The sequence below is a fragment of the Aspergillus udagawae genome, assembly GCF_001078395.1.
Source record: "Aspergillus udagawae IFM 46973 DNA, scaffold_7, whole genome shotgun sequence".
In the NCBI taxonomy this organism is placed as follows: domain Eukaryota; kingdom Fungi; phylum Ascomycota; class Eurotiomycetes; order Eurotiales; family Aspergillaceae; genus Aspergillus; species Aspergillus udagawae.
Genome location: NW_025091270.1, coordinates 515,822 through 542,824, shown reverse-complemented (window position 1 = coordinate 542,824; position 27,003 = coordinate 515,822). Strand labels below are relative to the sequence as shown.

General features: G+C 48.8%; 11 protein-coding genes across 11 annotated transcripts; 5 read left to right on the top strand and 6 right to left on the bottom strand.

Annotated features, from left to right (window-relative positions):
• Positions 1-736: 736 nt before the first annotated feature.
• On the bottom strand, positions 737-2,260 carry Aud_008869 (uncharacterized protein; the record flags this gene model as incomplete). The annotated part of the gene is made up of 5 exons (XM_043293734.1): positions 737-959; positions 1,028-1,162; positions 1,264-1,961; positions 2,022-2,063; positions 2,135-2,260. The coding sequence occupies 5 exons, from the start codon at positions 2,258-2,260 to the stop codon at positions 737-739; spliced, it is 1,224 nt and encodes a 407-aa protein (XP_043149669.1).
• Positions 2,261-3,297: 1,037 nt separating this feature from the next.
• On the top strand, positions 3,298-3,688 carry Aud_008868 (uncharacterized protein; the record flags this gene model as incomplete). The annotated part of the gene is made up of 2 exons (XM_043293733.1): positions 3,298-3,378; positions 3,437-3,688. The coding sequence occupies 2 exons, from the start codon at positions 3,298-3,300 to the stop codon at positions 3,686-3,688; spliced, it is 333 nt and encodes a 110-aa protein (XP_043149668.1).
• Positions 3,689-4,279: 591 nt separating this feature from the next.
• Positions 4,280-5,452, bottom strand: Aud_008867 (NAD(P)/FAD-dependent oxidoreductase; the record flags this gene model as incomplete). Its single annotated transcript, XM_043293732.1, has 1 exon — positions 4,280-5,452. The coding sequence occupies one exon, from the start codon at positions 5,450-5,452 to the stop codon at positions 4,280-4,282; it is 1,173 nt and encodes a 390-aa protein (XP_043149667.1).
• Positions 5,453-5,909: 457 nt separating this feature from the next.
• Positions 5,910-7,362, top strand: Aud_008866 (FAD-dependent oxidoreductase; the record flags this gene model as incomplete). Its single annotated transcript, XM_043293731.1, has 2 exons — positions 5,910-6,211; positions 6,312-7,362. The coding sequence occupies 2 exons, from the start codon at positions 5,910-5,912 to the stop codon at positions 7,360-7,362; spliced, it is 1,353 nt and encodes a 450-aa protein (XP_043149666.1).
• Positions 7,363-8,897: 1,535 nt separating this feature from the next.
• Aud_008865 (fungal specific transcription factor domain-containing protein) lies at positions 8,898-10,004 on the top strand (the record flags this gene model as incomplete). Its single annotated transcript, XM_043293730.1, has 1 exon — positions 8,898-10,004. The coding sequence occupies one exon, from the start codon at positions 8,898-8,900 to the stop codon at positions 10,002-10,004; it is 1,107 nt and encodes a 368-aa protein (XP_043149665.1).
• A 2,266-nt stretch (positions 10,005-12,270) lies between these two features.
• Positions 12,271-13,299, top strand: Aud_008864 (uncharacterized protein; the record flags this gene model as incomplete). The annotated part of the gene is made up of 1 exon (XM_043293729.1): positions 12,271-13,299. The coding sequence occupies one exon, from the start codon at positions 12,271-12,273 to the stop codon at positions 13,297-13,299; it is 1,029 nt and encodes a 342-aa protein (XP_043149664.1).
• A 2,030-nt stretch (positions 13,300-15,329) lies between these two features.
• Positions 15,330-16,455, bottom strand: Aud_008863 (flavin reductase family protein; the record flags this gene model as incomplete). The annotated part of the gene is made up of 2 exons (XM_043293728.1): positions 15,330-16,329; positions 16,412-16,455. The coding sequence occupies 2 exons, from the start codon at positions 16,453-16,455 to the stop codon at positions 15,330-15,332; spliced, it is 1,044 nt and encodes a 347-aa protein (XP_043149663.1).
• A 264-nt stretch (positions 16,456-16,719) lies between these two features.
• Aud_008862 (fungal specific transcription factor domain-containing protein) lies at positions 16,720-19,061 on the bottom strand (the record flags this gene model as incomplete). Its single annotated transcript, XM_043293727.1, has 7 exons — positions 16,720-17,114; positions 17,181-17,367; positions 17,507-17,595; positions 17,645-17,918; positions 17,981-18,522; positions 18,578-18,882; positions 19,021-19,061. 7 exons carry the CDS (start codon positions 19,059-19,061, stop codon positions 16,720-16,722), a joined length of 1,833 nt encoding a protein of 610 aa, XP_043149662.1.
• A 621-nt stretch (positions 19,062-19,682) lies between these two features.
• Positions 19,683-20,796, bottom strand: Aud_008861 (ADP-ribosylglycohydrolase family protein; the record flags this gene model as incomplete). Its single annotated transcript, XM_043293726.1, has 3 exons — positions 19,683-20,252; positions 20,303-20,582; positions 20,642-20,796. 3 exons carry the CDS (start codon positions 20,794-20,796, stop codon positions 19,683-19,685), a joined length of 1,005 nt encoding a protein of 334 aa, XP_043149661.1.
• Positions 20,797-22,140: 1,344 nt separating this feature from the next.
• On the top strand, positions 22,141-23,001 carry Aud_008860 (alpha/beta fold hydrolase; the record flags this gene model as incomplete). Its single annotated transcript, XM_043293725.1, has 1 exon — positions 22,141-23,001. The coding sequence occupies one exon, from the start codon at positions 22,141-22,143 to the stop codon at positions 22,999-23,001; it is 861 nt and encodes a 286-aa protein (XP_043149660.1).
• A 1,901-nt stretch (positions 23,002-24,902) lies between these two features.
• Positions 24,903-26,442, bottom strand: Aud_008859 (uncharacterized protein; the record flags this gene model as incomplete). The annotated part of the gene is made up of 5 exons (XM_043293724.1): positions 24,903-25,068; positions 25,132-25,416; positions 25,468-25,792; positions 25,849-26,207; positions 26,270-26,442. 5 exons carry the CDS (start codon positions 26,440-26,442, stop codon positions 24,903-24,905), a joined length of 1,308 nt encoding a protein of 435 aa, XP_043149659.1.
• Positions 26,443-27,003: the final 561 nt, after the last annotated feature.

Sequence of the window (27,003 nt, the reverse complement as noted above, 5' to 3'; positions counted from 1 at the left end):
CAAGGCACAGCTACCGATCCTTTACAAGAGAATGTGGATCTCTCTATTATTTGATGCCGCCGTAGTAATTATGAACATTCGCAAGTTATACTTTCATTGACAACAATATACAAAATAAACATAGCAATGTGCCTTCCACCTGGCTGTTCAGATGTAACATTATTATAAAAGCTAAGAATTAAAAAATAGTATTCAGAATATAGTTTAGTTACTTAAATACTTGGCTATACGTGACTGGTTAAAGCCAACACCATACTTACCCCATGGTTTAGCAGCTCTCATCTGTAAAGCAGCAAGTCCTTAAGGGCACACATAACTTCTGGCTGCGTTAATAATACTGGCTTAAGTACAGCTGAGCGGACAGGAAGCCCTGTTCTACACACCCTATGGTTGTATGTGCTGGTTATGCGATCAAGGAGGCTTGTATCTGCTGCAAAGAAGAATACTTTCCTTACTCGATGTTCATGAACGCTTACGCAAAAGGGCATGGTAACACAGAGTGTGGCAGATTGTTAAGGATAGCCATGGGAAGAACTGAAACATGCCTGGGGCATGTGCTAAAGCATGACACCGACAGATACACAGCAGGGAATGGGAATGGCTAAACCCAGTAGCCAACCAGAAATTATCGAAATTTTAAGACGATTCCTGCGAGCTGTGATAGAGCTTTATGATCCTGCGAACACCTTGTTTAGTACCTAACCACCCACCATACAAACGTGCAATCAAGCGCAACCTACCTTGACAAACCCTCCTTCAGGCTCTCCTCCTCAAGCGAGAAGATGACGCGGAACCAGCCTGGCACCTCATTATGATATGCGTACCCCGTCGACATCTCCACCCCAATCTCTTTCAGCCGGCGCGACAGATCCAACTCTGCAGCCCACCCGCCTTGACTAGCGACAATCGCCTTATCCAAGCATTTCGATAAGTCAATCCAGAGGAAAAAGCCCGCGATGCTTCAGACATTAGTTTCATACAATTTACGTCTTCTGAAACTGCAACAGGGGCGCTGGAGAATACCTACCCGCCTTGCGCATAAGGAATCCCCGCCTCCTCCAAGGCTCGTGCCGCCAGATCTCGCTGCGAACGAAGTAATCGACGGCTTTTCTGAAGAAAGCTCTCCACAAAATCTCGATCCTCGAGAACGGCAGTGGCAATACTGCAGGATATATTCGAAGGCCAATGGAATCGACTAGATTGCCCAGTAAGAGCGTTTCCATATAACGAGAATGAATAGTCAGTCCAAATGTGTCCACTTACCTCATCGATAAAACCGCCTGTAAGAACCTCTGATTCCGGCTGATAAAACATCCCAGCCGCAACCCCGACGCCGCGAAATCCTTCGCCGTCCCGTACAGCACATGGATCAAAGAAGGATCCACCCCGAGGGCGCTGGGGTCAATCGACAGGACAGAAACAAAGCCTTTGGTGGAATCATCTTCTCCGTACACCGACAGTGCATAGATTTCGTCGCTGATAAGATGGATCTGGTACTTCTGGCAGAATCGCAGTAGCGCCTCCAAGGTTTCGCGCGGGTAGCATCTGCCGAGCGGATTGTGCGGGTTGCAGATCAGGAGGGCCCGGATTGTTACTCCAGTTTTCTCTCGCGCTTGCAGGAAGGTTTCCTCGTACCGAGTTACGGCATCGGGGCTGAACGGGTCGTCCCCGTGGAAGGGGGTGTAGATCAGTTGGCAGCCGGAGGGGACGCGGAGATCTCCGTTGAAGGAGCCGTAGATGGGTTGACCCAGGAGAATCCCGTCACCGGGGTCGGTTAGAGTGAGGGCACAGAGCGCGTTTAGGCTCGTCACGCCATTTGTGAAAACGAGATGATCAGGTGAGATCGGCGAGGCGGGGTGGAAGTACGTAGTAATGTGATTCGCCATAGCTGTTCGGAGACGTCTTGGGCCAAAAGGGCCTTCATGGTAGGTGAGACATGTGTGGTCGAGGTCTGATGCTACCTGTTATTTACACTTGCCTTAGCCGATCTGTTTTCTGTAGTGGGTAGTTCGAGTCTTCACCTTCTTGCGGATATATTCAAGCAATACGTCGTGCATCAGGAACTAGCGCCTCATCAGTCAATATATACATGTCCTTGTTTAGAACTAGGAGTAAGGATTCGATGGCTGGGTACATTCTCTGCATTGCCGAAAGACACAACACCCTGCTTGGTGTCTTTGTCGAAGGGGGTCTTGGGAGGGCCGAGATACCCATTAGCCAAGCCGGCCTTGGCATATGATTCCCCGCGGGTAGAGAGCATGTCGCAATGATTGATGAGGTCTCTTCTTCAGATCGGTTACGGGTCAATCCCTGCAAAAAGTGTCAGGAGCGAGGGACGTACGCAGTGGGATAAATATGACAGCAAAGTGGGGTTATTTCGGACGTTGACACAACTACGAGGTCCCCGCACCAAGCCGGTGCCGATAGTGAGGGGTAATATTAGGGCTGTACTCTTGAACTCGGGATCTCTCGGGATCTACTCCGTGACCCGTTAGCCAAGTGCGCATGGGATCTGCAATTACACCAAGAATATGAGAACCTGTGAACAGACTGGTCGTGGATTGGGTTTGGATGCATCTGCAAGGGGCTCCATCCAACCCATGTGGATTATGGGTTAATCAACTACCTATCTAACCCACCCTCATATCCATGTGGGTTGGGTTGTGGATAATAGATATATCCATACTATTTAGTTCCGTGACCTCTAGAATTTAGATTACTACCTATTTTTCTAGTATTCTAGCCACACCACTAGAAAATCTATATATTTTATTTAATAATATAATAAATTCCTCTATAAATATTATACATTACCTATTATATAAGGTAAATTAGCCTTGTATTGGGGAGTAGTGATACTCCCCAAGGTTAAGATGAAAAGTGGCGCAGAGATATGTATATCTTGCCATTACTATCCTAACCATTCTTATCTAAAATATGAAATCCACCATAACTAAATTTTCTTGCTACATCTAATATTCTATTAAATATATAGATAAATAAAACTATTCTCTATCTATATATATAAAAGTATCTCCCCAATATAGGCCTAGATCAGGTTAGATAAGCTTATCAGTTCTAGGAGCCCCTAGGTCATATGCACCCAATGGGTGGGTTTGCGGGAATATTGAGCTGCTATGCATTAGATGTTATGTTTCTAGACTGTCATGTATCGAGTGATGTACATTTGCTTCTTTCGCATGGCTCCTGTAATTGAGCCCGACGCAGTAAATCGAGGTATTTGTTTGCAGCGGCGGTGGGAGGAGCTATACAGTGCCCACTAAGCCGCGTTATCCAATGTCAGGAGAAGTGAAGCGACAGCTGACCTTGGCTATAGTGGCCGTCGTCGCCTTTTGGCCGTACCCCAGGTCCTCGTACGTTGGATAGGCTTCTACCAATGCCCCGATCACAGGCCTAGTCGAGACGCATTTTTAAGGACGAGGATAATTACGCCAAAGTTGTCGCGATTCCCGGGGCAGTTCGCAAGACACTGGACGACGCACCCGGGGGCGGGGAGATGGTCACCTTCGAAAGGCCAGATGGGACGTTTTTTCATGTTGTGTATGGCCAGAGGGAGCGGGAGGTTGAGGCGAAGACGCCCCCGACAGCGACACACGATTCGCAGGATCCCTTCAATACACCATTTGAGAAACTGCGGAAGGGGCAGTTCCAGAGGTATCGCGATTGACAGGCACTGGTGCATAAGCTTGGGCATTACGGATACGTGTGTAAGGGGTTTGAGACGGAGCTGGAATTATACACCAGTAACTTTAATTTTGTGCACTCGGATATCCTGTACCTCCCGCAGTTCCCGCAGATGGATGCCCTGACTTTCATGCACCTTGATCAGGGCGAGGGGTATACAGACCACCATACATTCTTCCTGCAGCGGGCGTCGCCAACAGTGGGCAAGACGTACGTCCATCATACCTCGTTTGAGGTGGCTGACTTTGACACAGTTAATGGGCCACCAATATCTGGCTAAAAGGGGGTGGAAGAGCGTTTGGGGTGTTGGAAGGCATATCCTAGGCAGTCAGATTTTCGATTACTTGTACGATAGATCGAGCATTATGCCGATGGGGATGTGGTGAATTGCGACAATGCGACGCGCAGAGAGCCGGTTGGGCCATTGTCTGTTAGGGGGCCTGAGTTGCCCAGGGATTTTTGGGGATAACAAGGCGAAGTAGTGTAAGACCGTCGGAAATGTAAGTAGACAATAATATGTAAATAATGAGCACAATATAACACCATTGGAAGCATTGAAACAATTATCTAACAATCACCGCACCTGACCTCGCAAGAATTTGGGTGCCTCATAAGTCAAAAAGTCTTTCCCCTTGAAGAACCAAACAATGCATCCAAAAAGCGTCCAACCCCCCAGTTGTCCTGTCCCCGTCGACTGCCCCACTGGAACAACCATCATCTTCTTTTGCGCTTCTGCCGAATATGTAGCGAGCCGGGACCTTCCCTCAATAGCCGACGCGATATTTGATGCTACCGTCTCTCCCTGAACAGAGACTCTCGATAGCAGTCGATATGGATGGCAAGTTATGTCACCGACAGCGTAGGTGTCACTGCGGCTTACGCCGTCTTCCACGACTCTGAGGTGTTCATCGACGTTTACCCAGCCTTGGGAATTGAGACAGCTCTTTGGAATATACTCATTATTCGGAATGGTGCCCGTAGTAGCGATGTATGCATCAGCAGTATATGTTTGCCCAGAAGATAGCTTGACTTTCCAAGTCTGACTGTGGGCTTCGTACACCGCGTCCACAACCGTGGTCGCTGTCAAGACTTCGACATCTTTCAGCCGTAGAAGCGACAACGCCCTTCTCTGTACAGGCTCAGTCGCCCCCTCCAGCAACACACTCGTCCGAGACACCAGCGTGATCTTTTTCGGTCCTGCAGCTTCGGCCAGTTCCCCGGCAATTTCGACTCCAAGAGGCCCCCCACCACCGATTAGAACGGTCCGAGCGGCTTCCAGCTTCGCCTGCGCGTCCAATATTGCCTTCCCCGTATCCTCGAACGCAGTAGCCTTGAAGGGGAGTCTCAGACCCGCTTGTCCTAGCGTCGCAGGCGTCGAACTGCCAGACGCAATCACAAGGTAGTCAAACTCAAACGAAGTAACGGTACCCGCGGTTGAGCCTGCAGACAGGCCTACTGCGACTGACTTGGTCGAATAGTCAATCTTGGTCACCAGTCCCTTGACGAAGGTGAAAGAACCCGGTGGATGTTCGCGGAACGCCTCGGGGATGGAATATAGGTATTTGGTTGGTGGCAGGCTCGCGGGCTTGACAAGGAAACGAGGAGCGGCGATGTTGAAGTAGTATTCATCCGAGGGATTTATAAGGGTTATGGCGGCTCTGGGAGTTTGTCGAAGCAGTTTCTGGCTTACTGCGAGGCCAGCGTGGGAGCCGCCGATGACTATCACGGAGACGCGTTTGGACATCATGATGGGGTTGGATTGTTGTTGTTCGTTAGAAATGCAAGGAGGACGTCTCCATCTTTTTTATCCATGAAGTAGAGGTGGAACCTGCCCTTTTTGCGAGGCAAGTATGAAGTGGATCATCTCAACTGTTTGGGGATCCTTCCGTGGAGTAACATGCAGCTGGGGCTAATCTCGGCACAACTTTTTCGGAGGATCTTTAGTAGACAACCAGGTCCCATTGGCTGCATGTTCTACACAGGCCGCTATAACGCCCTGATAATACTGACGAGTAACCAGATGAACTAGCATGATTTCAATGGCAGCCTTCGAAACGGCCTGAAACATTCCCTCCTCAGCTCGGCCACCCTGTGATCCCTCGGCGCAAAGACGATCGTATGGCTCCCCATTGTAAACATGCAAAGTACTAAAGAACATACCCCCCAACACTGATTCCAGTCGATCAGCAAATCCAAGCACCAAAATGAGCAGCTCAAACTCTCCATTCAAAGCCATAATCGTAGGCGGAGGCCCGATAGGGCTTGCAGCCGCGCACGCCCTTCATCTGGCCGATATCGACTTTGTCGTCCTTGAGCGCCGACCCGCCATCTTCGAAGATAGGGGCGCTAGTCTCATCGTCCACCCTCATACCCTCCGAGTGCTGCATCAGTTTGGTATCCTAGACGAGTTGTTACCACGCGGCGCGGAATTGAAGCATCATCTGTCTTTTACAGCCGATGGTCACGTCTTCAGCGAGGGGAATCGGTATAGGCTGATACGTGAGAAGTGAGTTTTCTTTACAAAGACGCACCATGATTTTCTTGGCTGCTCCACGAGCTTTTCCTTCTCGGGAGGCTGCGGCTGATATATCTACCTCGTCTGCTAGTCACGGGCATGGCCCAGTCGCATTCCACCGCGCCGAGTTGATTGAAATTATGTACAACGGCCTCCCGAAACCGGCTAAGGAAAAGATTCTAACGGACAAAAAACTGACGAGCATTACAACAACGCAAGATGGAGTCACCGCGACCTGCGCCGACGGCAGCGTCTTTCACGGCTCAATCGTCATTGGCGCGGACGGCGTCTACAGCAGGACACGCCAAGTAATGCGCAACCTTGCTCTGAAAGAGAACTCGACTCGACCGTGGGACCCCCCACACCCATACACGGCGACATACCAGCTTATATACGGGTCGTTCCCTTCACCTTCGCCGGCTGGTCAGGGGTACGATACCCAGTCGAAGGGGAAGTCGATAATGTACTTCAGCGGGCCGGAGCGTGGCTGGTTCTTCCTGTATAAGAGGCTAGCGAGGCCCACAAGCGACCGGACGAATTATACAGAGAAGGAGATAGACGCTCTCGCGGCGGAGTTTGCCGAATTCCCGCTGACGAAGACGGTCAAGGTTAAGGATGTATGGCCGCGGATGTTAGGGGCTGGTCTGACAAATCTGGATGAGGGGATTGCCAAACACTGGAGCTTCGGGCGCATTGTACTTGTTGGTGATGCGTGCCACAAGATGACCACGCATCTGGGACTGGGGTTTAACCACGGGATTCAGGATGTGGTGGTGCTGTGCAATAGCCTCCGGAAGGCTCTTCAGGCAGCGCCTGATCGTATGGGTCCCGATACTGAGGCTCTTACAGGGCTCTTTGAGAAATACCAGGCTGTCCGAATGAGCTCTGTGTGCTCGCTTGAGGGAGATGTTCTGAAGTCTGGACTTGAGACGCGGTTGCATGCGTGGCATAATGTCTGGTACTATCTGCTTTCGTGGTACCTGCTAGCGCTGAACGTGGTTGAGAACTTATTCATGAGGTTTGTTATGGCGCCGGAGTTTCGCAAGGGGCAAGTGTTGGATTATGTGACCAGGGAGGAGCGGATGAAAGGCAAGATTAGTTGGATATATCCTATGAGTTATCAGGCCAAGAAGGAGGACTAGTATGGCCGGAGTGGGACAGGTTTTCTCTCACAAACGGTCAGTCGATCATTCATATTCAGCACATACTAGCGCACTCTCCCGAGAAACTGAGGCATAAGCTGCTGCTAAATTTCCACTGCCACTATTCGGGCAATTCCTTCATGTCGCGCTTTATCGTTCTTGAACAGCTTCCTGACCCTTGCCGGCGTACTTTGACCGTAGCGCAAGCCGCACGTAGTGGCCTACTACCTCATGGACTTTTGCATTTCCGTTACGAAACGGCACTACACTAGTTGCAGATATGCAGGGCATGTTATGATCAGAAGGACGTGTTGGGTGAGGGGAGATGATGATGCACAGAAATGCCGCCTACTGGATGAGTGTCCTCGTGATTAACATTCTTCGTCAGTGTACTCCAGGCCATCAGCTCCAGACTCGGGGAATGATGTAGGTCCGAGTGTATGCTTTGTCATGATTTTGCCGTTGCGGCTGCTGGTAGGCCATACGTCTCTGGCGGGTGCAACTCGACTACTTACTAACCTCTTTGTAGAACTCCTCAAGCTGGATTATGTAAACGAATCTATTGGTTAACTACTTAGTTAGTGACTGGAGGTATTCTATGATTGGTGGATGGCAGAGCAAAAGTTGGTCCGCGGAAGAACTTTGGCCCCACTGTTGAAGCTGATCACTTGTGACGTCGAGTAATTGAACTTTGCGAAAACTGCCATAATTGAAGCTTTGCTTCGGCAATCGTCTTTCCACATTCCTAGTGTGTCATCGTTCCTATGAGCGCTAACTGCACTCCGAACATACCGCATGGAGCATCTTAGACCATCCTCCCCTAGTCTAGAGACGAGTGCAATGCCACTGAGAGTTTGTGATAGGTGCATCCGGTAACCCGCCCTCTCTCCCTCTACTCCATCAAGTGCTTTCACTAAGCTTTAGTGCAGGAAGAAGGTCAAGTGTGCGCCAGGGCTACCAATCTGAGAGAATCACTTACTAAACTTCTGCAGGCAACCTGGCGAGACCGACTTGCTCTCGTTGCTTTGACCTTGGAACAACATGCACCTATACACTAGTGAAGCGAAGGCCCGGCCCTCCTCGTGGCTCACATTACACCACTCGCCGATCCGGGTCCCGCACTCCGTCTGGTAGCTTTACCATTCCCTTTAGTTGATGCTGAGAACTAATGCTTATTGTCAAGCACTTCCAGACCGTAGCGTCACACTTCAAGAGCCCGATTTAGGAACTTCCCCAATAGGCCCCCTCCGCAACCCCGCGGGTCCTGTCTCCCATGAACAGTCTACCCGTGGAGCTTTTCTGCAGCACGCTAGCAGCAGCCCTTCGTGTTCCAGTTACTTGCATTTCTCCTCGCAGGAGGAGGAATACCTGTAGGTACCTTTTCTCATTACCCAAAGCTAAACTGATAGCTCTGGTACTACTGCAGAATTGGGGGTTTCTTTGATATTATGCAGGATGCGAATCCTATTTTCTCGAAAGAACGGTTTCTCCGCCGCTATCAGAGCTCGCTATGCAACCAAGACCTTATCACAACAATGGCCATCATTACTGCAAAACTTACCCATTTTGCCGTGTCTGATGATGGATCAAATCTAGATGCAGGGCTTGACTCACTCCTCAGCTCGAGCCTGCTGGAAGACAACCTCACCGGAGACGCCCCATCCCTTGATCAGTTCCGTAAAGCGTATATACTGGCCCTCTACGAGTTCCATCAATTCCCGGGCCATCAGTCCTGGCTTCGTATCGGTAGGGTAACGCGCATGGCCTATCGTATCGGGCTGGATCGACTTGAACAAGTCCGGGCGCTCTACCCCGACTGGAGCATAGTTAGCGAGGAAGATACCCAGGAATGGCGCGCGCTATGGTGGCGTATCTACCGACTTGACACATACTCCAATATCGCCTCAGGAACACCATATCTAATTGATGATGCCGTAATTAATACCTTCTTCTGCCTCAGTGAGACAAATAGTGTCTCCCAGGGAATCCTCCTACCACCTAATTCGGCTGGTTTATCCGAACTCCTTCCCGCCATCACATCAGACCCTGAGACCTTGCTAAACAACATTTACAATATCACGATTGCCACCATGCGCCAGGCCGGCCTCGTCACCCGCATGCACATGCTGCGACGGGGAGCTGAGATTCTGGCGCACGTCGCCGACGTCGAACGACAGCTAACTACACTTCGTCTTGCCCTCCCACCAGGCTGGCTCAACCCGCGACGCAATGCGTTCTCAAACGAGACCCCCGTGGACCACAATGCAAGGCTAATCACCGTCTATCTCCTGCGAATGGCGCAACTGCTTCTTTCCGTTGCGGAGTGCAGCCAACGTGGAGCAGACGACTGGCTATCAAGCTGGCAGCGAGTTCTCGAGATGTGTCAGGATATTGCCGCGCTAGCGGGTCAGTGGGATAGTGCATTCTGTCTCACCGTGGACCCGGCAATCACGTTTACCATTTTCACGACGCTTATCTTCTTCGATCTTCATAGGAAGTCGGGGCCAGCGCTAGAGGGCAGTCTCCGCTCCAATATCGACCATGACATTACCGTACTTCATCTGCAGCTCAGGCATTTTGGAACAATTTGGACGCAGGCGAGGCTGCTTACCTGTAAGATGCTTCGACCTACCCTAGCATAACTTATCAGTACTACAGGCTAATGGGCGGGATGCAGTGTCGTTCGAAAGCTTTAGTGAATCCGTCACCGGACCTCTTTCCTACGATCATATTGCTTTGATCCTCTCGCGCTTTGAGGCGCCGCTTCATCCGAGGTGGCTGCAGTTTCTTTCATCGGCTCAGCCTGTTCTTGAAGCTTGTCAATGATATCACAATAATCGGAACATCTATTTTTATAATTTTAGCTACCGTGTCAACCCACATGCCATGCGGCCCAAATTCTCACTGAACAAGGGGAGCGTAGAAACTTCGTATCACTAATCCAGGGAGAAATCTTTTCCAAATATCAAACCGGGTAGAATTGGTGAAACAAACCATACAAGCATATTAGTTTACGGAACTACGTTGTATCAAGCGCAATACTGCAGAACCAATAACTCCTACTGGGTACCTTTAGCTAAGATCTAGGGGAATGGGTTCGCTCAGAACAGACATTTACCCGCCACCACCCCAGCTGCACTAGGCGTTTATTGACGACTTCCGGCAAGGGTTCATCTATAATGCAACTGGGTACCCTTTTCTCGCAACAGATAACATTTCTCTTGCTGGAACATGGGGTAGACTTCCATTCGCTGAGAGAAGATTGTTCTGCGGATCAACTTTGGGAGGTAGGGAAGCTCAATCGGTGGATACTGTATTGCCAGTCGCCAATGTTAAAGGTAGCCTTAAGCAATACTTACAAACCTCCGGTCGACAGCGATCTGTTCAGGCCAAAGGCCATCCTTCTCGGAGAATCCAGCAGAAAATGAATGAAAGCAGAAAATAGGACCAAGTAAAAAGGGGTTTTAACCTTGCTCGACTGCCGTCTTGCAGCGGGCGCCGGTTACGTCTTGTCCATAGCCACCAACATCATTTAGAGCACATCTTTGTCGATCATTGCTTAGGCCTTGACGAATCCATGGGGAGTGCATCATCCATGCGTTTGGATGTTAATTCCTTTGAGTAGAGAGCAGTTCTCTCTTTCTGTGTCCCCTGAGTGACAACATAATTTACAGGCGTTGAGTATATAGTTGAGGGCTTGTCCTATGGAGACATCACAGCAACATATCTCAAACATCTCCTGTGGTATAGAGTACAACGGTGATGCACGATTTTACCCGGCTTCCAGCTCTTTCTCAAAGTAAACCTCCAGGTCATTTCGGAGAATGGTCCGAGTTACCTCGCCGGAGCCGCTAGCTTCGCTATTTCGGCATGTTGTACGAGAGAGCTCCCTGCATCCGCTGCGATACTTGCGAAAGCAGCTAAAGGCCATGCTCTAAGGCCTCTCTGTGGTTTCTCCGACGAGCGGCTCCGAGCTCGATCTCTCTGGAACGACAAAGGTCGAATGGTTGTCCTCTGAGTTGGTATCTCCATGGTTTGCAATCCCCGTCCGCACTTGCAGATCAAATAGAGTCCTATCCTAACGCATGCCGCTCCGACCCTTCCGCTTTCAACCTTTACCTCCTCAACAAGGACAGAATCCCGAGCGTGAATCTGAAAACCGCGTCCAACCTAACAACATCCGATAAGGAGTACACGTGCGATGGCGTTGACGTCCTTCCGGGGTACGTTAGCTTTCCTTCCATTTTCTACTTTCCCCGCGGGACATACTAGTCAAGCATCATTTGCCCAGGCCAAACTTTGCTAAATGCCGACAACACAACCCCACACCATGACCCTCCTCGAGGACATGCGTCAGAAACAAAGGTTATAGACGCGAACGATCGAGAAAGACATGGCGTCTCACTGGAAGCACCTTCTGGACGAAGCGGGAGAAGGGAAAAGTTTGAAAGCAGCAACTTGGGCTCGTGGAATTCCTGGATTTGCAATCTAGCTCTCAAATGTGACGACAGCGAAGTGATCGACTAAACCTTCGTTCCAATCGTTTATAGAGTAGCAAAAAATGGAGTTTAGTGTGGAGTTCCAAGCTAAGCCGTTCGCTTCGGAACTACTCCGTACGTTAGCTGCTATGACAAAATTCGGAGATAGCGGGTATAGCCACATTGGTTTGCAAATTTACCCTCCATATGTCCGCTAAATCCACAGATCATCGACTTGTGCCTTGAACTCAGGATGAGGAGTGGATCCTGCCATCACTGGGACCCATTTACGCCACTAAATGCTGATAAATGAGACCTTTGCGGACCACTACGCAACATATAAAGGTGTTGATGAATACATTCACTGCATTTGCAGACAAGCTTGAATAACATTTACAATCGCCAACGCTATTTGAACCCACGGTTCAGAATGCCACAGAGTGGAGCACTGCGGCACATCTTGTGGCTGCTCACTTTCTTCCAACTCTCTGCTTCCCTGCCTTTGCATGCCGCCACCACCTATCCCCTTACAGTGATCGGCAGGTTCGCCCAGCCACATACATTTGAAAATATTGCGACCAGACACAATGGCCAACTATTGTTGACTTCCACTGCCTCCTCGACTCTATACCATGTTGACCCACTTCGACACGATCAAATCAACGGTATTATTGATATCCCTCAGACAACTGGGTTGCTTGGTATTGCAGAACTGGAGGAGGACGTGTTCTATGTGATTAGCGCGAATCTGAGTTCTGTTCAAGGAGTCCCAGGCTCAAACGCTATTTGGAGACTCGACATGCGCGGCCACGGTTCTTTTTCCGCATCGAACAGGACGGCAAAACCAGAACCACCTCTTTCACTAGTGGCCAATATCAGCAGTGCCCAATTACTGAACGGCATGTGTCGCTTATCAGACCACGATGCAACATCACTCCTGATTTCCGACTCGCAGGCAGGGAGAATATTCAAACTAGACGCTCATACCGGTTCCTTCCAAATAATAATCGATGACGAGGCCCTCAAGCTTTCGTCCGAGGGCTTACAAGTCGCCGTGAATGGGATCCATGTCCAAGGTTCATATCTGTTTTTTACGAACTACAATAAGGGTATCTTCGGCCGAATCCCTATCTCTTTGTCTACTGGCATCCCCACCGGTCCTGTCGAAGTTATTGTTCAAGGCGTCCACGGCGATGACTTTGCTGTTTCTACGGATGGAAAAACTGCGTGGATCGCCATGAATGGTCAAAATCGTTTGGTTGAAGTGGACATTCCTGCAAGAAGTGCGCGGGTTGTTGCGGAGTCGTCCTATCTAGCATCAGCATCTGCTGTGTCGTTTGGTCGAACTCTGTTGGATCGAGACAGTCTGTATATTTCCTCCGCAGGGGTACTTGACGCTACGATTGGCATCAATAGCAATGTTACCGGTGGTATTGTTGCTAGGGTTGATCTTGTATAGAGATGGTATATCGCTGGTCTAGAATTAGTGTTGAAGAGGCGTTAGTTTGGAAAATATATATTTGTATATTCGACTCTTATGACCAGTTGTGGAAGCACGAAGAGTGGGTCGATACGGTAGAGGGTTGACAGCAGCTTGCCATATATCCTCAGTGACCTGAGCAAAGAACAAGATGTCGCAGGCACTGCCGAGACTCTCAGCACTAAACAAGAGTATTTCATTTGGAAGGTCCATAGTGTCATTTTCTTCAGGATATTTTGAGTTCACATTAGAATATCGGTAAACAATGCATATAAGAGCGTGAGTATCCTTTGGCTAGCTAGTAGCTGTTCTGCTGTCGACCACTGGAGGGCTGTTCAGAGTCATCGTAGGTTAAACTCAGGGTATTGATATGAACCGAGCAAGACAGTTGCGACTATTTATAATTATTTTCTGTCCATCTAAGATAGTTAACTGATAGAAAGGATCGTCACTACGCCGGCACTGCTTCCTGGGTCGGGGTCTTCTAACTTCGGCATATCATTCTTATCGGCGTCCTTGTCCTCCATATCTGCTGTTGGGTTTTGTATTCATTAGACACCTCGCAATAATACTGGAATAAATAGGATAGCAGAACTCTGTGCAAGTAACGATTCATCTGAGATTTCCTGGTATAAATATTAGGCTTATAAGTTAATGTATCCCTGACATCATTTGCAGACTATTCAGGTTTTAATAGCATAGGCTATAACTTAAGGTCTCATCCACGTTCCCCCAAAGGGTAGGTATTTCTTACCTGCTCAACACTGGCTTGTAGAGCTGTACTGGAGTAACAGATCACCTTTCAGTTTCGGGAATACCCGACCCTTGCTACGCTCAATTATAGCCTGTCTCACCGTCTGGATCTGTACTGTTCCATATAAGCATTGAACTGACACGATTTCGGAAGTGTGATACCGAGGTCAGCCACTTCGTATCGGTTCCAGGCCTTGCGACGTTCAAAACTGCTTACCGACGCCTCTGCGAAAGCCCAAGTATACTGCGCCACACACAAGCCAGGAACACTGAAATTCTAGGGTGTAAACTAAAAAATATGAATGGCGTGGAATGGCTGACTGAAGGGAAATAGAAGGCTTAGAGAAATCTGGAAAGCACCCTTGGGAGCGTATAAGAGAGTGGCAATGGGGATAAAGTATAAATAGCACAGGAGAGAGGACGTCAATTCCCACGAGGCTCTTGGATAGATAAGAGAGCTAAGTAGAATGTGAGGGATGCTTCGATGTCTATTGCTAACAGTACCGTTTCTTCAGCATCAACAGAAACATCAACCTCGAAACCTGGAATGCTACGGTTGTTACCAAAACTTTAAATAATTTTCTGCAATCCAATCCATCTGGAGTCTGGAAACTGCGACAGATGTCCTTATGTTTCCGGACGACAGCGTAGTGGAGTGGATTTCGGCCGACGTTGTTGAGTCTCTGGAACGTTTCCCCCTCACTTGACGAGGCGCTGTAGGAGGGATATGTGGTTTTCGTGCACTGCGAAATGCAGATCAGGTAGGTGCCATTGTGACGACTAGAACCGGGTTCCAGGAGTCGTTTGTACAGGGGGTCATGTAATAAGCTGTACAGCGCTTTGTTGGCCAGGCTGAGGCGATAGATGTCGCCGGGCCAGTCTAGCTAATAAGTATAAATATTGTAGATGGTCAGGAGGGGATTGACTTATGGCACTTCGTATTCCACGGCTAAGAAGAGCGCTAAATGCGTTAAACTAATGTTTGAGGGTGGATGGATCGTCTCAAGCATTATGTATGAATGTCAGGGTAGGAAAAGGATGAGAATGGATCTGGACAGGAAGAGCGTTCACTTTATATGGCCAGAGCTAAACGTTGATCTCGTATCCTATTCTAGGTTTTCTATCTATCGTTGTCTGGTGATCAATACGAGCTGCGCATTTTTTTTTTGGCCCACCTGGACACGTAGCCCAATGTCAGAACAATACCACAGGAAGTGAAATCAAATGTACCCCGAAAAGGTTGAATCCCAAGTTGGTTATTTCGTCTCTGTCTTCGACTCCTCCAATCTTGTCAGTAGCTCACTCTGTGGATATTCATCATTCCATCGTCTCCTGGGCAGTTCAAATACGGAAGTAACCCGCCCATAAGAGATACCACCCAGCTGTCCCAAAGGCCGCAATTGATTCAGGTCAATGTGTCTAAACTCTGAATCAACAGCATCCTCTCGAACCCAGAATCGGGTCGCCTTGATAAGCACCAGTGAGGCAATGCTCATCCCAGGCTTGATATGGTCTTCGAACTCTTTGATATCAACCACTTTCCCTTCTATGGAGAACACAGACTCCTGAACACGGGCAGGCTTAACAGTTGTCGTAGGCGCCTCATGCAGACCTGATATCTCCCACTCGGAAACACCATACGGCGCATCGATGGAAGTGGCATTGACTGCCTCGATCATGTTCTCCGAGACTGTATTAATGACTACCTCGCCTGTTTCTTTCAAATTGCGGAAAGTATCCTTGACCCGACCCGGCCGAGAGGAGAACCCAACGATAAACATCGGCGGATCGTGGTCAATGACCTGAAAATAGCTGAACGGGGCGAGGTTCTTGGTCTTTCCATCGCCGGACACGGTGCTCAGGAATCCAATCGGGCGTGGTGCAATGCCAGAAACAAGTAGATGATAGTTGTTGATCATTGGGCGCTCCGGCGCGTAGGGGTCGATCTCGCGGTGCTTTTTAGTAGCACTGGCACCGCTGTCTGGGACTCCTTGCCCATATGCCCAGTCTGGGTTGGGAGATTTGGTGACATTGATGGGCTTATTCGAGTGCTCGAAATCGGGGCGATTGGCTTGGGTAGTGTCGAAATCGCCCACTTCCGCCACAATTTGGTAATTGGCTTCTGCATTCGTTGTGGCGGTATCTTTCTTTTCAGTCCCAGTGGCGGCCACAGCGGCAGCTGACGAAGCCATTCGGACATTGTTCACATCATAAAATGCTCTCCTGCGGTACGCTTGAGCCAAGACCGATGGCTGTCTGTGGTTGTTGAGTCAGTTATCTTATGTGACGATTGACTTTTGAATCTTGGCTTTTCAATTCAACAAAACAATATACGGACCTTCTTGACGACAATCGTCCAATACCTTTCGCACATGTTGCCATGATAGTGATGTTGAGAAAATGAGGCTCGTAAAAATCCTCGTTTTTTCCAAGCGACAATTTCGGAGCTTCTTGAAATATCTGGGTCGGGATGTCCAGCCGACCGCGGGTTATTCAAAGTCGGGATCCACATCCGATCCTTACAAATCAACACAGATATCCGGACAAGATTAGAATTTGATCGCGAATCACGAGAGAGCACTATCCCTTACGCCATTGTCGAGTTCTTAAATAGCTACCACCCTCAAGAATTGTCTGTCTATTGCATCAACCCCGGCCATCCACGTCAAGTTGAGCAGCCAGATCCAACAGCTGCGTCGGCGAAATCCCCACAGTCATGTCCGTATCGAAAAAGTCCCAGCCAGGCTCTTCACTCGTCATCGCGAGCCCCCCAGCTCTGTCTGCCGTGTCATCCATCTGCAGGGGAACCATTAGCGGGTCATAGGCGGGCGTCAACGGCGTCAGCAACTGCTCCAGCTGGGTGAGTTCGAGCTTCCGGAGAGGCGCTACCGAGCTCCCCTTTGAGATCATTTTGTCCAGAATACATTGGATATCTCCACACCAGGAGTCATCGTGCAGAACAGAAGGTGCCACGACGCGGATTAAATGGAGTAGAAAGGCGGAGGAGAATGCGTCTTCGAGTTGGAATGGCAGAAACGCTTCTGATATCGGGGTTAGGGAGTTTACTGGGCGTGTCTGGTATCATGCAAACGAAGAACAGAACGTACCTAGGAGATCCTCATCACCTATGACACGGAGGACACGCAGCACCGTTTGCGCAGAATCGACGCATGACTGAATGAGGGAGGCGACAGCGGGTGTTAAGGGAATAGAATGGGACTTTTGGGTATCAGGCCGCTCGATATGCATGTGCAGGGCACACATTACCAGAGGCCTCGTCGTCAAAACCACACACTGTTACGTCAGTGACCAGGATACTACTCGAGACAGATACGGGTTACTCAACATGATGATAAGTGAGAATTAGCCTGAGCGCCATCCGTGATGCTCGATTGATCGACCCTTGGAAATGCGTATTTAACAGCGCCGTCACGTCCTTAGACAGCTCAGCGAGCTGCCGCAGAATTGACTGGGTGTTTTTGATAAGGGAACCTTCAAAGTCTCTCCCCACTCCATATACCGCTGCATCGGAGTTAGCTAGTCCAAAACACAAGCAGGCGTTGAGACGAACTGGTCAGGATATTCGCCATGAGGCGAGACAGTCGGATATGGAGCGTCATGTTGAGTGCCTCCAGAGAATGATCATGATGGCAAGGGAGTTCCGTAGTAATGTCCTCGTCCCTGATAGACGTTGGGCCACCCATGAGGGCAGAGAATTCCCGATCAATAATGTAAACCACCCAGAAGACGTGGTTGCAAAAGCGAGAATGCTCTGCCCCGACGACGTCTTCGGGCATATGCCGGTGTATGCCCTGGACGATGCAGACACGCAACGCCTGTCCAATCTATATCGGCTGTTAGTTTGATAAAAGACCCACTCCACCACTGACCACTCGACGGTACTTACATGCTGAAAAGCCGCCACTCTCATGTCAATCGACTGGAAATATAGTGCAGCTAAGGCGAGTGCTCTGATTGAATCGAGGGGCTCGCAGTATATTCCAGACAGATCCGGTAGTAGGGCCATGGCCCTAGAAGCATACTGAGATCCAGATGGTCCCTCTTGCGAGCTACTCTGTACGACAAATGCTTTGCCAAAGGCCAGTATCAGTAGGTATTGGGCGTACCAAAGCCTTGATGATGTTGCCTTGGTCGCGGGATCCCTGTACAGCTCCTGCAAGTGGTTGAGATAGCCGGGCTCATCGATGATGTAGAATAGATGTCCAAAATAGAACTTGACCGTGTTGAAAAGAAACAGTGCGTAGTCCAGCGGGGGCAAGTTCGTTGTGTCCGGCACCTCGTCACTCCTCAGGGACGTCCAATGCAATTTAAATGCAACCCCGTCCAGATGCCATGGATCAGGCAGATAGTTGGATTCTGGGACATGTTTTCCGATCAAGGCCAATACTCGACGGCAAAACGACCATGATGAGGAGGGACCCATATAAACTGCGACTTGCATGAGCAGAATGACGTGTGCTGATCGCTTGAAGCGCAAACTTACAGTATCTTCCATCAGGAGCTTTTGCAAACGTATAGTCATTGTCCGCTAGTGGGTTGTCCCGAAAGATAGACCCATTGTCATCATCCAGTGCAAGCTGAGTCGTATCATTGTCCACAGTGTGTTGTCGCGAGCTGCCAGTTGGTCTGCTCTGGTCAATTACGTCACCTGTGGCCGAAGCAGTCGGCTTCAATGCAGACTCAAGATGAGGCTCCAAAATATGTTCCTGCACACTTGATTCCCGTATTGGAGCCGGTAGCCTGGAATGATGATCAATACTGCAGCCCTCTTCCAGTTGGCGAAGGTAGCTAGGAAGAACGAATGATCAGCCTCCGGCCCTCTGAGATGCCATCAGTCAGCGGTTCAAAGTCACCTTTCTGGGACAGATATCATCCGTTCTTCAGGAGGAAAGTTACAGATCTTTTTCTGGCTATCGCATCTCGTACAAGGCTGCGTCCCGGAGCACTTGAGCTTCATCGAGCGACATCGCTCACAACTTCATTGAGTCAGTCATCAACGCTAAAATAGGAAACTGGCATATATGAAGGCTGGCGCACGCTCTTGCACTTCTTTTCTTTTCCTTTGATCGGTCGTTACGGGATGCCGGCATGCCGGGCAGGTTTCTGTTAAGACAATTCGGACCATGTCAGAGACTGATGTAACAATGCAGGTTCGGCTTCGGCTTCCGACTCTTCCTTTTTATAAGCGGTGAGATCCACTGCGGGTATGGGCCAATGAGAATTGACCATTGTCGTCATAATCATGGAGAGAATAGTTACATACTGGTAATTATCAATCAAAGTTTCTCGCGGCTTTTGAGCTCGGAATGAAACATTATCTATCAGTTGACCGAATTTAACGGAGTAGTTTTTTTTGCTCTATAGTCGAATGTGCGCGAATGTGATGCGACGAGTCTTGTCCGCTGATAGATTTGGAGCGGAGATATATATTCAACAACCAGAATGCGAAGAAGCCCCTACAAGATTGACTTCTCCAAAAACAAACCCTAAGTCAGTATACTTCAAGAGAATAGATCTCAGCTCCTTGTCAGAGATAAATCCTGCGCTTCTTCCATCTTAATAACTAGCACTCATCTCTAGACTCTATCCTATTTATCATCACGACCTCTTTGGCTAAGAGAACAGAGACCGGATGCGATTTCTTCAACAACATCTTTCTTTTGCAGGCCCGCAATCCACTCAGCTGGTATCTCTTCAAACCCATAATATGCTCCTGCTAGCCCTCCATATACCGCCCCCACAGTATCTGCATCATAGCCCAGGTTGACGACCTTGAAAGCTCCGCTTGTGAAGGTGCTTGTGGTAAAGAAAGCCCAGAGAGCAGCCTCGAGCGTGGAAAGAACGTATCCAGAGGACTTGATGTCGTCTTCATCCGTGTTCTCCCAATCGGCGAGACCTGAATAACGATCAAGACGTTGCTTCACTTTAACATCTACAAAACCTGTGCTAGCGACCTCTTTGGCAAGATCTTCCTTGCTAGCGCTATTCATAATGCGCACGATGAGTCTGGTATAGATCTGGCAGCACTCGACACATGTTGGGTAAGGATGAGTGGCATTTGAGGAAAGAGCAGCGTTGGACAATGCCATGTCCATGTCCCGGAAATACACAAGCCCAATGGGTGCAACGCGCATAAGGGAGCCGTTTCCACAAAACATCTACCACCATCAGTATTGTATCTTCTGTCTCTTGGAGACCATTCACTTACTTCGCGCTTCAAGGCTTTGTCGATTTCAGGCTGTCCGCCCTCGTGACCGTTCGGGTCATCTCCGCGAATATGACCTGACCTGTCAAAGTAGTGTTTCCAGATCATCAATGCTCGTCTGGTTCCACCCCCAATATCAAAGCATTCATCAGTAGCTGATAAGTAGCCATTCTCGTACCACTTGATATAGTTACGAATTGCAGCCTGAGGATTGAAATATCCTTTTGAGGCGATGAGCGACTGAGCAAGACATAAGGTCATGGATGTGTCGTCAGTCCATGTGCTGTGTTGAGTCTTGATTAGCTCGAGTGTGAATGGTAAGGACATGTGATGAATTCTCACCCAGGTGGAACATTGAAGGTATCATTGTGCATGAACTGCGTAACTGGCGGGAAACTGCCCCGTGGTTGAAACTCTACCGGCCCGCCGAGGGCATCAACAACTGCCACGCCAAAGATAGACCCTTTGGTTCTAGACTGTACTGTCGGGGCTTCCATGTTTCGAGGCCAGTATATGAACTGCGTCGGAGAATCTAAGTGATAGCCGGACCGCTAATGGTGGCCAAACTGAACTGATCTCAATCTGCGTGATAAAGTGTCAACCTGAAGGGTACAGGTCAGGCGGGCCGCAGCCGCATTTATACGAGCATTTTACGAGTGAAGGAAAGACTGTGGCTATGCAAAGATGGTGGGAGGGCTGAGCATCCTTGGTCATATGAACTAACAGAGTAACAAGTGCAATTTATATTCAACGATGAATATATTTTTAAGAAAATCGATTATATCTGAACATTGTGTCTGAGAAGACTCGACTGATAATTGAATAGTGGGCACTCCATTGGTCCAGGCGCCTGCTCACGTGTTTGGTACAACCACATTCACTTACATAAGGCAACATGCAATCACGTGATTTACCCACAACTCAATTGACCAATCAAAGCCTAGAGGCCTAGAGCATTTCAGACCATTGAGTCCGGGTTGGTAGGATCCGGGATGTGGTAGCCTCCAGCGTTGTACCAGGCCCAATAGGGACAATCAGACAAGACTACTTCTAGGAAGTAGGGTAGGAACAGCAGAGATAGAGCTCCCATTACCCAGCTCCAACTCTAGTAACCGATCGTGATTTCAAGGAGGGTGGGCAAAATACAACAGTCAATATCATGCAATAGGCATTCACGCGCTGAATGCTGAATGCCAGACGGTATGTATGTACTACAGTGTTATACGTATCTCTCGTGAAGGATATTAGGAAATGACTAGTATCTCTGTAGTCCTGAAGGATCTATGTCCTTTATATACTAGGGCATTGTAGATCTAGAGCTCCTATTTTGGATGTATTCATATTGTACCAACAGGCATTTATTACGGACCCGCTTGCGGGAGGATCTTTCAGGAACCACGGAAACCAATCGGTCAGGAAAACAGCGGCCACAGCACAATATGTGGAAGTCCTTATTTTATATTCTTTCTTTTTCCTACAAGTGAATTATATTTATTTTTGAAAAATCCAAGATCATTAAATAAAGAGAATATCAATACCAAAGTAAATCCCTTTATTTAATTGAAGAGATATGAATAAGAATCAAAATTATTTGATATGAATCATTATCTTATTCGTTAATACAAAAAAATAAGAATCATAGATTTGAATCACCGCGGTCCATGTGGGTACGCATATCATCTGAAATAACCCCTTACCTTGATTCATCATTTGCTCCATGACTCATTACAAAATAATATAAAGCCGCCGAAGTACCCGAACACGCGAGAAACTACTGTGCCTACAATTGCCCGCCCTTCGAAGTCTTCATCCGTACACTTGACCCAGCCGACGTCAACACCATGGCAGCAAAATGGCGAGCCACACGTCTCCTCCACGGAGTCCGAGCCATAGTTGGCGGTCAAGGTCCCCCTTTAATTCTCATTCCAGGCTGGCCACAAACAGCAGAGGCGTTTAGCGGTATCTTCGAACCCCTTTCAAAACGTTATCAGTTTTTGGCGCTCGATCCCCCGGGCTTGGGTGATTCGCCTGCTCCCCTCAATGGCTATGATACTGCGAACGTGAGCAGAGTCATGGCCGAAGCCATTCACGATACCCTGAAAGACAGACCGTACCATCTAGTTGGTCATGATGTTGGTGGATGGATTGCCTATCCTTGGGCCGCTCAATTTCAATCGAGAATCAAATCGCTCAGTATCCTGGACGCGTCAGTGCCGGGTTTTCTGCCCCAGTTTCAGTTTCCGTTGGCTCATCCGACCAACATGCGTCTTTGGCAATTCTCATTCAACGCGCTTCCTGAATTACCTGAAATTCTGACTCGCGGTCGTGAGCGGGAGCTTCTGACCTGGTTCTTTAAGCTGAAGACGGTTCATGCAGATGGTTTATCTAAAGATCATTTTGAACGCTATATCCAAGCCTATTCTAGACCAGGAGCGATGAGCCGGGGATTCGAGTATTATCGAGCTTTTGGAACTAGTGCGGAACAGAATCTGGAATATGCAAAGACACCACTCGATATCCCTGTCTTAGCTTTAGGGGGGGCCAGCTCCGTCGGTTCGGGTATGATTGATTTGGTCCGAAACTTCGCGACCAATGTTTCCGGGGGCGCTATTCATGATTGCGGGCACTTTCTCCCCGAAGAGCAACCATCTGCTGTCGCGCGCAGACTGCTGGAGTTCTTGGAGGCAAACGAAACCGAGTAATATTCCTTTGTACGCACCTTCCAACATATGGTGACTGCCAGGCTTTCTCTGGCCATCATTTGCTCTAGATATCCAAAGATGTCAAAAGTGGTTATACAAAAGCTATCAATGCCATATCCTTTGGCGGCAAGCAGTGGTCAAATAGTGCTCGCCATGAAAGCCACAGTGCACTTCAAGTAGGAATTGAGCTCCATGTAAGGAGCGCAGGACGGTGAAATTGATATGTTTTATTACAATCTACCCGATATATATTCTGTAGTAGATTGTCAATTAGCATTTCATCATAACTCGTCAACAGTACATTCCTAGGTGCAGGCCTGATTTGGGATAGGCATTGAGAAACTGTGTGATCTCGAATATCACTGTATGGGTCGACGCTGTAAAACCCGTACGCAGGCACCGCCGCCACAACCAATTCAAGATCGTCAAGGACCCAGAGTGACGGGAAGACATTGTGATAGCTATTACTGCGATATGAAATTACAAGACAACCATCCTAACTACAGCCGTAGTCAACTCCAACTGCTGAAGAAGACTGGAATGAGTGAGTCGTTGGAAATTGAGGAACATGAAGAGAACGAGAGCCAGGAACACTGAGGTGGCTTCGATCGATATTTTAGTCAATGGCAGTGAAAGGGATCTCTTCATCAGAAATGTAGCACAAACAATAACCGGCATCCATCGCCTAGGTCGAGGTTCTGTCTTGTCAGGGGTCCGAGTCCGAGCTGCCGATATCGGAATCGGCTGTCTGCACGATGACATGGCCACCAATACTCGCTCAGCAGCATCCAATCATGGCGTAAACTCAACTTAGTGCTCTGTATAGGGCTTCGAGTCCTAGAATACTTTATGATTACCAGAGTTCATAAGGGCACAAAACTTCATTCCCTTTGCACTCATCAACCCCATTTTTTAATATAGAAGCTCCATCTAGTGATGATAGGCTCACTCGCCTCAATCTCTCTCTTTGAGATAAGCCGAAGCGGGCCACTAATAGTGCCGCTTTCCTTCAGTGGTCTGGGCGGATGACCAGGGGATTGGGTATAATGGAACCTTTCAGTATCTGTGTCACATGCATGGTTTATTCGATTATCTAGCACATTCCCCAGCGACCGGTCCGAATGTGCGATTCTATTACACTACCTCTTGACAGGGAATGGTAGGTAATTGATCCCCGAAAGTATCTCCAGACTCAACTTCTCAAGGCCAAGCCTATCGATTGATATCACCGACCATCCTTACCTTCGAGGAGAATACTCTACTGGGGAGTCAAGCAACGTAAAAGAAGTACAGATGATTCGACCGTTCCCTTCTTCTTGCCGGTCAACTTCCTCTTGCTACCATATCCATCATGCGAGGGGAGACAAAAGCACTTTTCCTAAAATGTATGTTGAAAAGTCTTAACTATTGTACAATTTCAGCATTCAGTCGATCAATCAGTCAACATTTCTATTAACCCGTTGGAGCCCAAATGTGACAATGTCTAGCTATGGAGGCGCTTCGTTCGCCCGAAGCCGGAATATGAGCCGTCCAGAACGCGGTAGTAAATACAGAAAACATAAAACTGCGCTTGCCATCGCTCTAGTTAGATCACCGAAAAGTGAAATAAGAACCTTATTTTGCATCTCCCACTGCCCTTCCCTTGATCATTTCTTGCTCGGTTCTTAATTGGGCTGTGATGCCTGGCCGCGAAGCTTTTTTTTGCTGTATTGCCCAGGCTCCTCTTTCCGGGTCTAGGCAATTCCTTTTTAGCCATCGCCTTCCACACCTATTCTATGGCCTCTAGGCCTATGCAATTCCTGGACCGGGTCGGGGACATCGTCCGGCTCAACATGCCGGAATTGCCCGAGCAGGGCCTGTTTCGTGCATAAATTCGACGACGCAGCGGATCGTCACAAGTTTCAGTATTTCCAGGTTCCGTGAGCGGCCGCGAGGACATTACGAGAAACCAAGAGGAACACAGAACCGATAAACATGGTCACAATGGCAAATACTTGCATGCCCATATAGGTTGTATTATGTTGCCTTCCCAAGATAGCTCCCATGATCGGCAGGCCAGTAAGAGTGCTGCGAGACATCAGTACAGTAAAAAAATAGAAAATAATTCCAATGGGGCCAACGAAGACATACGAGATAGCTATAACACCCTGATAAGTACCTATCTGTCTCCCGAGAGTCTCTAGGCTGCCGGACTTTGCGCAACATGGCATCATGATGCTAACAAAGGCGCCGCTGAAAAAGCCGTAAGCCACAGCAAAAACGATGAGGCCGGCATTCGAAGAATGGTAATCGAAAGGCAGCCATAAACAGAGGATCGCAATGCAGCTTAGGAAGGCGGACGCGACTATGATGTTAAAGTATCCCACCTTGTCCCCGATGTGCCCGGGGATAATTCGTCCGAAAAGTGAAGCACCACTGTCCCTCAGGTCAGCTCTGCTAGGGACTACAAGATTGAGCAAAACTCACTTCACGATAGCGAGCAGGTAAAGGGCCAGCGAATCCGACATTCCCGACAATTGGGCCATGCTAGGAAGATAATCGAAAGGTGCCCATAATCCCCACATCACAAAATATGAGCCGATGCAATAGAACGCAAAGCCTCGGTTTTTGAACACTTTGAAGTCAATCCATGCCATTTCTGAGTCCCATTTCTTAGGAGGCAGGCGCGCACTGAGAAGAAAGAAGGCGCCAACTAAAGCGATACCTAGGAACAGCGCTGTGTAGCGTACCATGCCATTGAATCCTACGTCTTCCATAACCAGTCGCAGAAAGAATGGGAATATGACGCCACCTGGTCACACATCAAGTCAGCACGTCGTAGACACTGATAAATAGTCTGCTCCTCACCAATACTACTACCCGCAACAGTAATTCCCAGAGCAAGGCCTCGTTGCTTGACGAACCACTGGCTCACGCAGACCAAGCAGGTGGTGAAGATACCTCCAGCTCCGAGTCCATAACCAATTCCCTGTGCCAAGATAATCTGATAGTATTCGGTGGCCAGACTCGTCATACACAGTGAGAAGAGGCAAAGAAAGGTACATGGGAGCATGACCGGGCGCGGTCCGTAGGTATCTACAATGCGGCCGAAAAGGGAACCTGGAGCCCATATGAGAGCGAGCTGGATTGTAAAGATCCATGAGATGTCGGAAGAGCTGTAGTCCTTCAAGAGAGTCTCTTGATAGGTGGTTTGGAAGATACCAATGCTGTCCAGGTCAGCAAAAGGACCGGGTCATAAAACTTTTTTTTGCGGAAGGAAGGACTCAACGCGTTCAAGAAGCCCAACGTAGCGAACAGACCTAGGGAACCGCCAGCGCAACATAGCCAGCCTCGAAGGCCGCCCTCTGGTGGGAGAGCTGAGTCCAGAGCAGGGCTCTCAGAGACGACGGGGGGTTGTATGGCCTTCTCTTCATCTTGCTGCGAACTGATGGACGACGGCATGGTGGAGTCAGACATTCTGCTGACTGTGCTTCACGGTCTACAGTGACTAGGCGGCGGTTAACACCGAAGTCCAGCTCGCCGTTTATAAGCAGAATACTAAATTACTAATAGCACCATAGCTATGGTGGGTGGATGGCGGTCCGCGCGTTCCGCTCGGCGCGTCCCGGGGCAGTATGGTGGCGGCCAGTTACTCTGTAATTAATGTCTCACTCAGTGTGCCGCCAGAACTCACTAGCTTAGTACACACACTAGTCATTCTCTTTACAGAATACGGCAATCACAACGGCGATCGAGAGCGACGGGCCGGAGTTGCATCCCTTTTAGGCGTTGGTTTTCAGCCTTTCTCCTTATAATCACCCTTCCAAACCGCATGAGATACTGCATAAGTCCCTGATCTGCATCAATCTGCTGCTCGTCATAGAAGTGTAGCTTATATAGGCTTTCTAATGCTTCCGCTGTTGGGATTTATGGGAGGGGCTCCCAGCCAGTATCATCATCGTCTTCCTCGTGTTGATCTGCCGTATACTGGCTAAGAATCACTGCATCATGATCTTGATATTA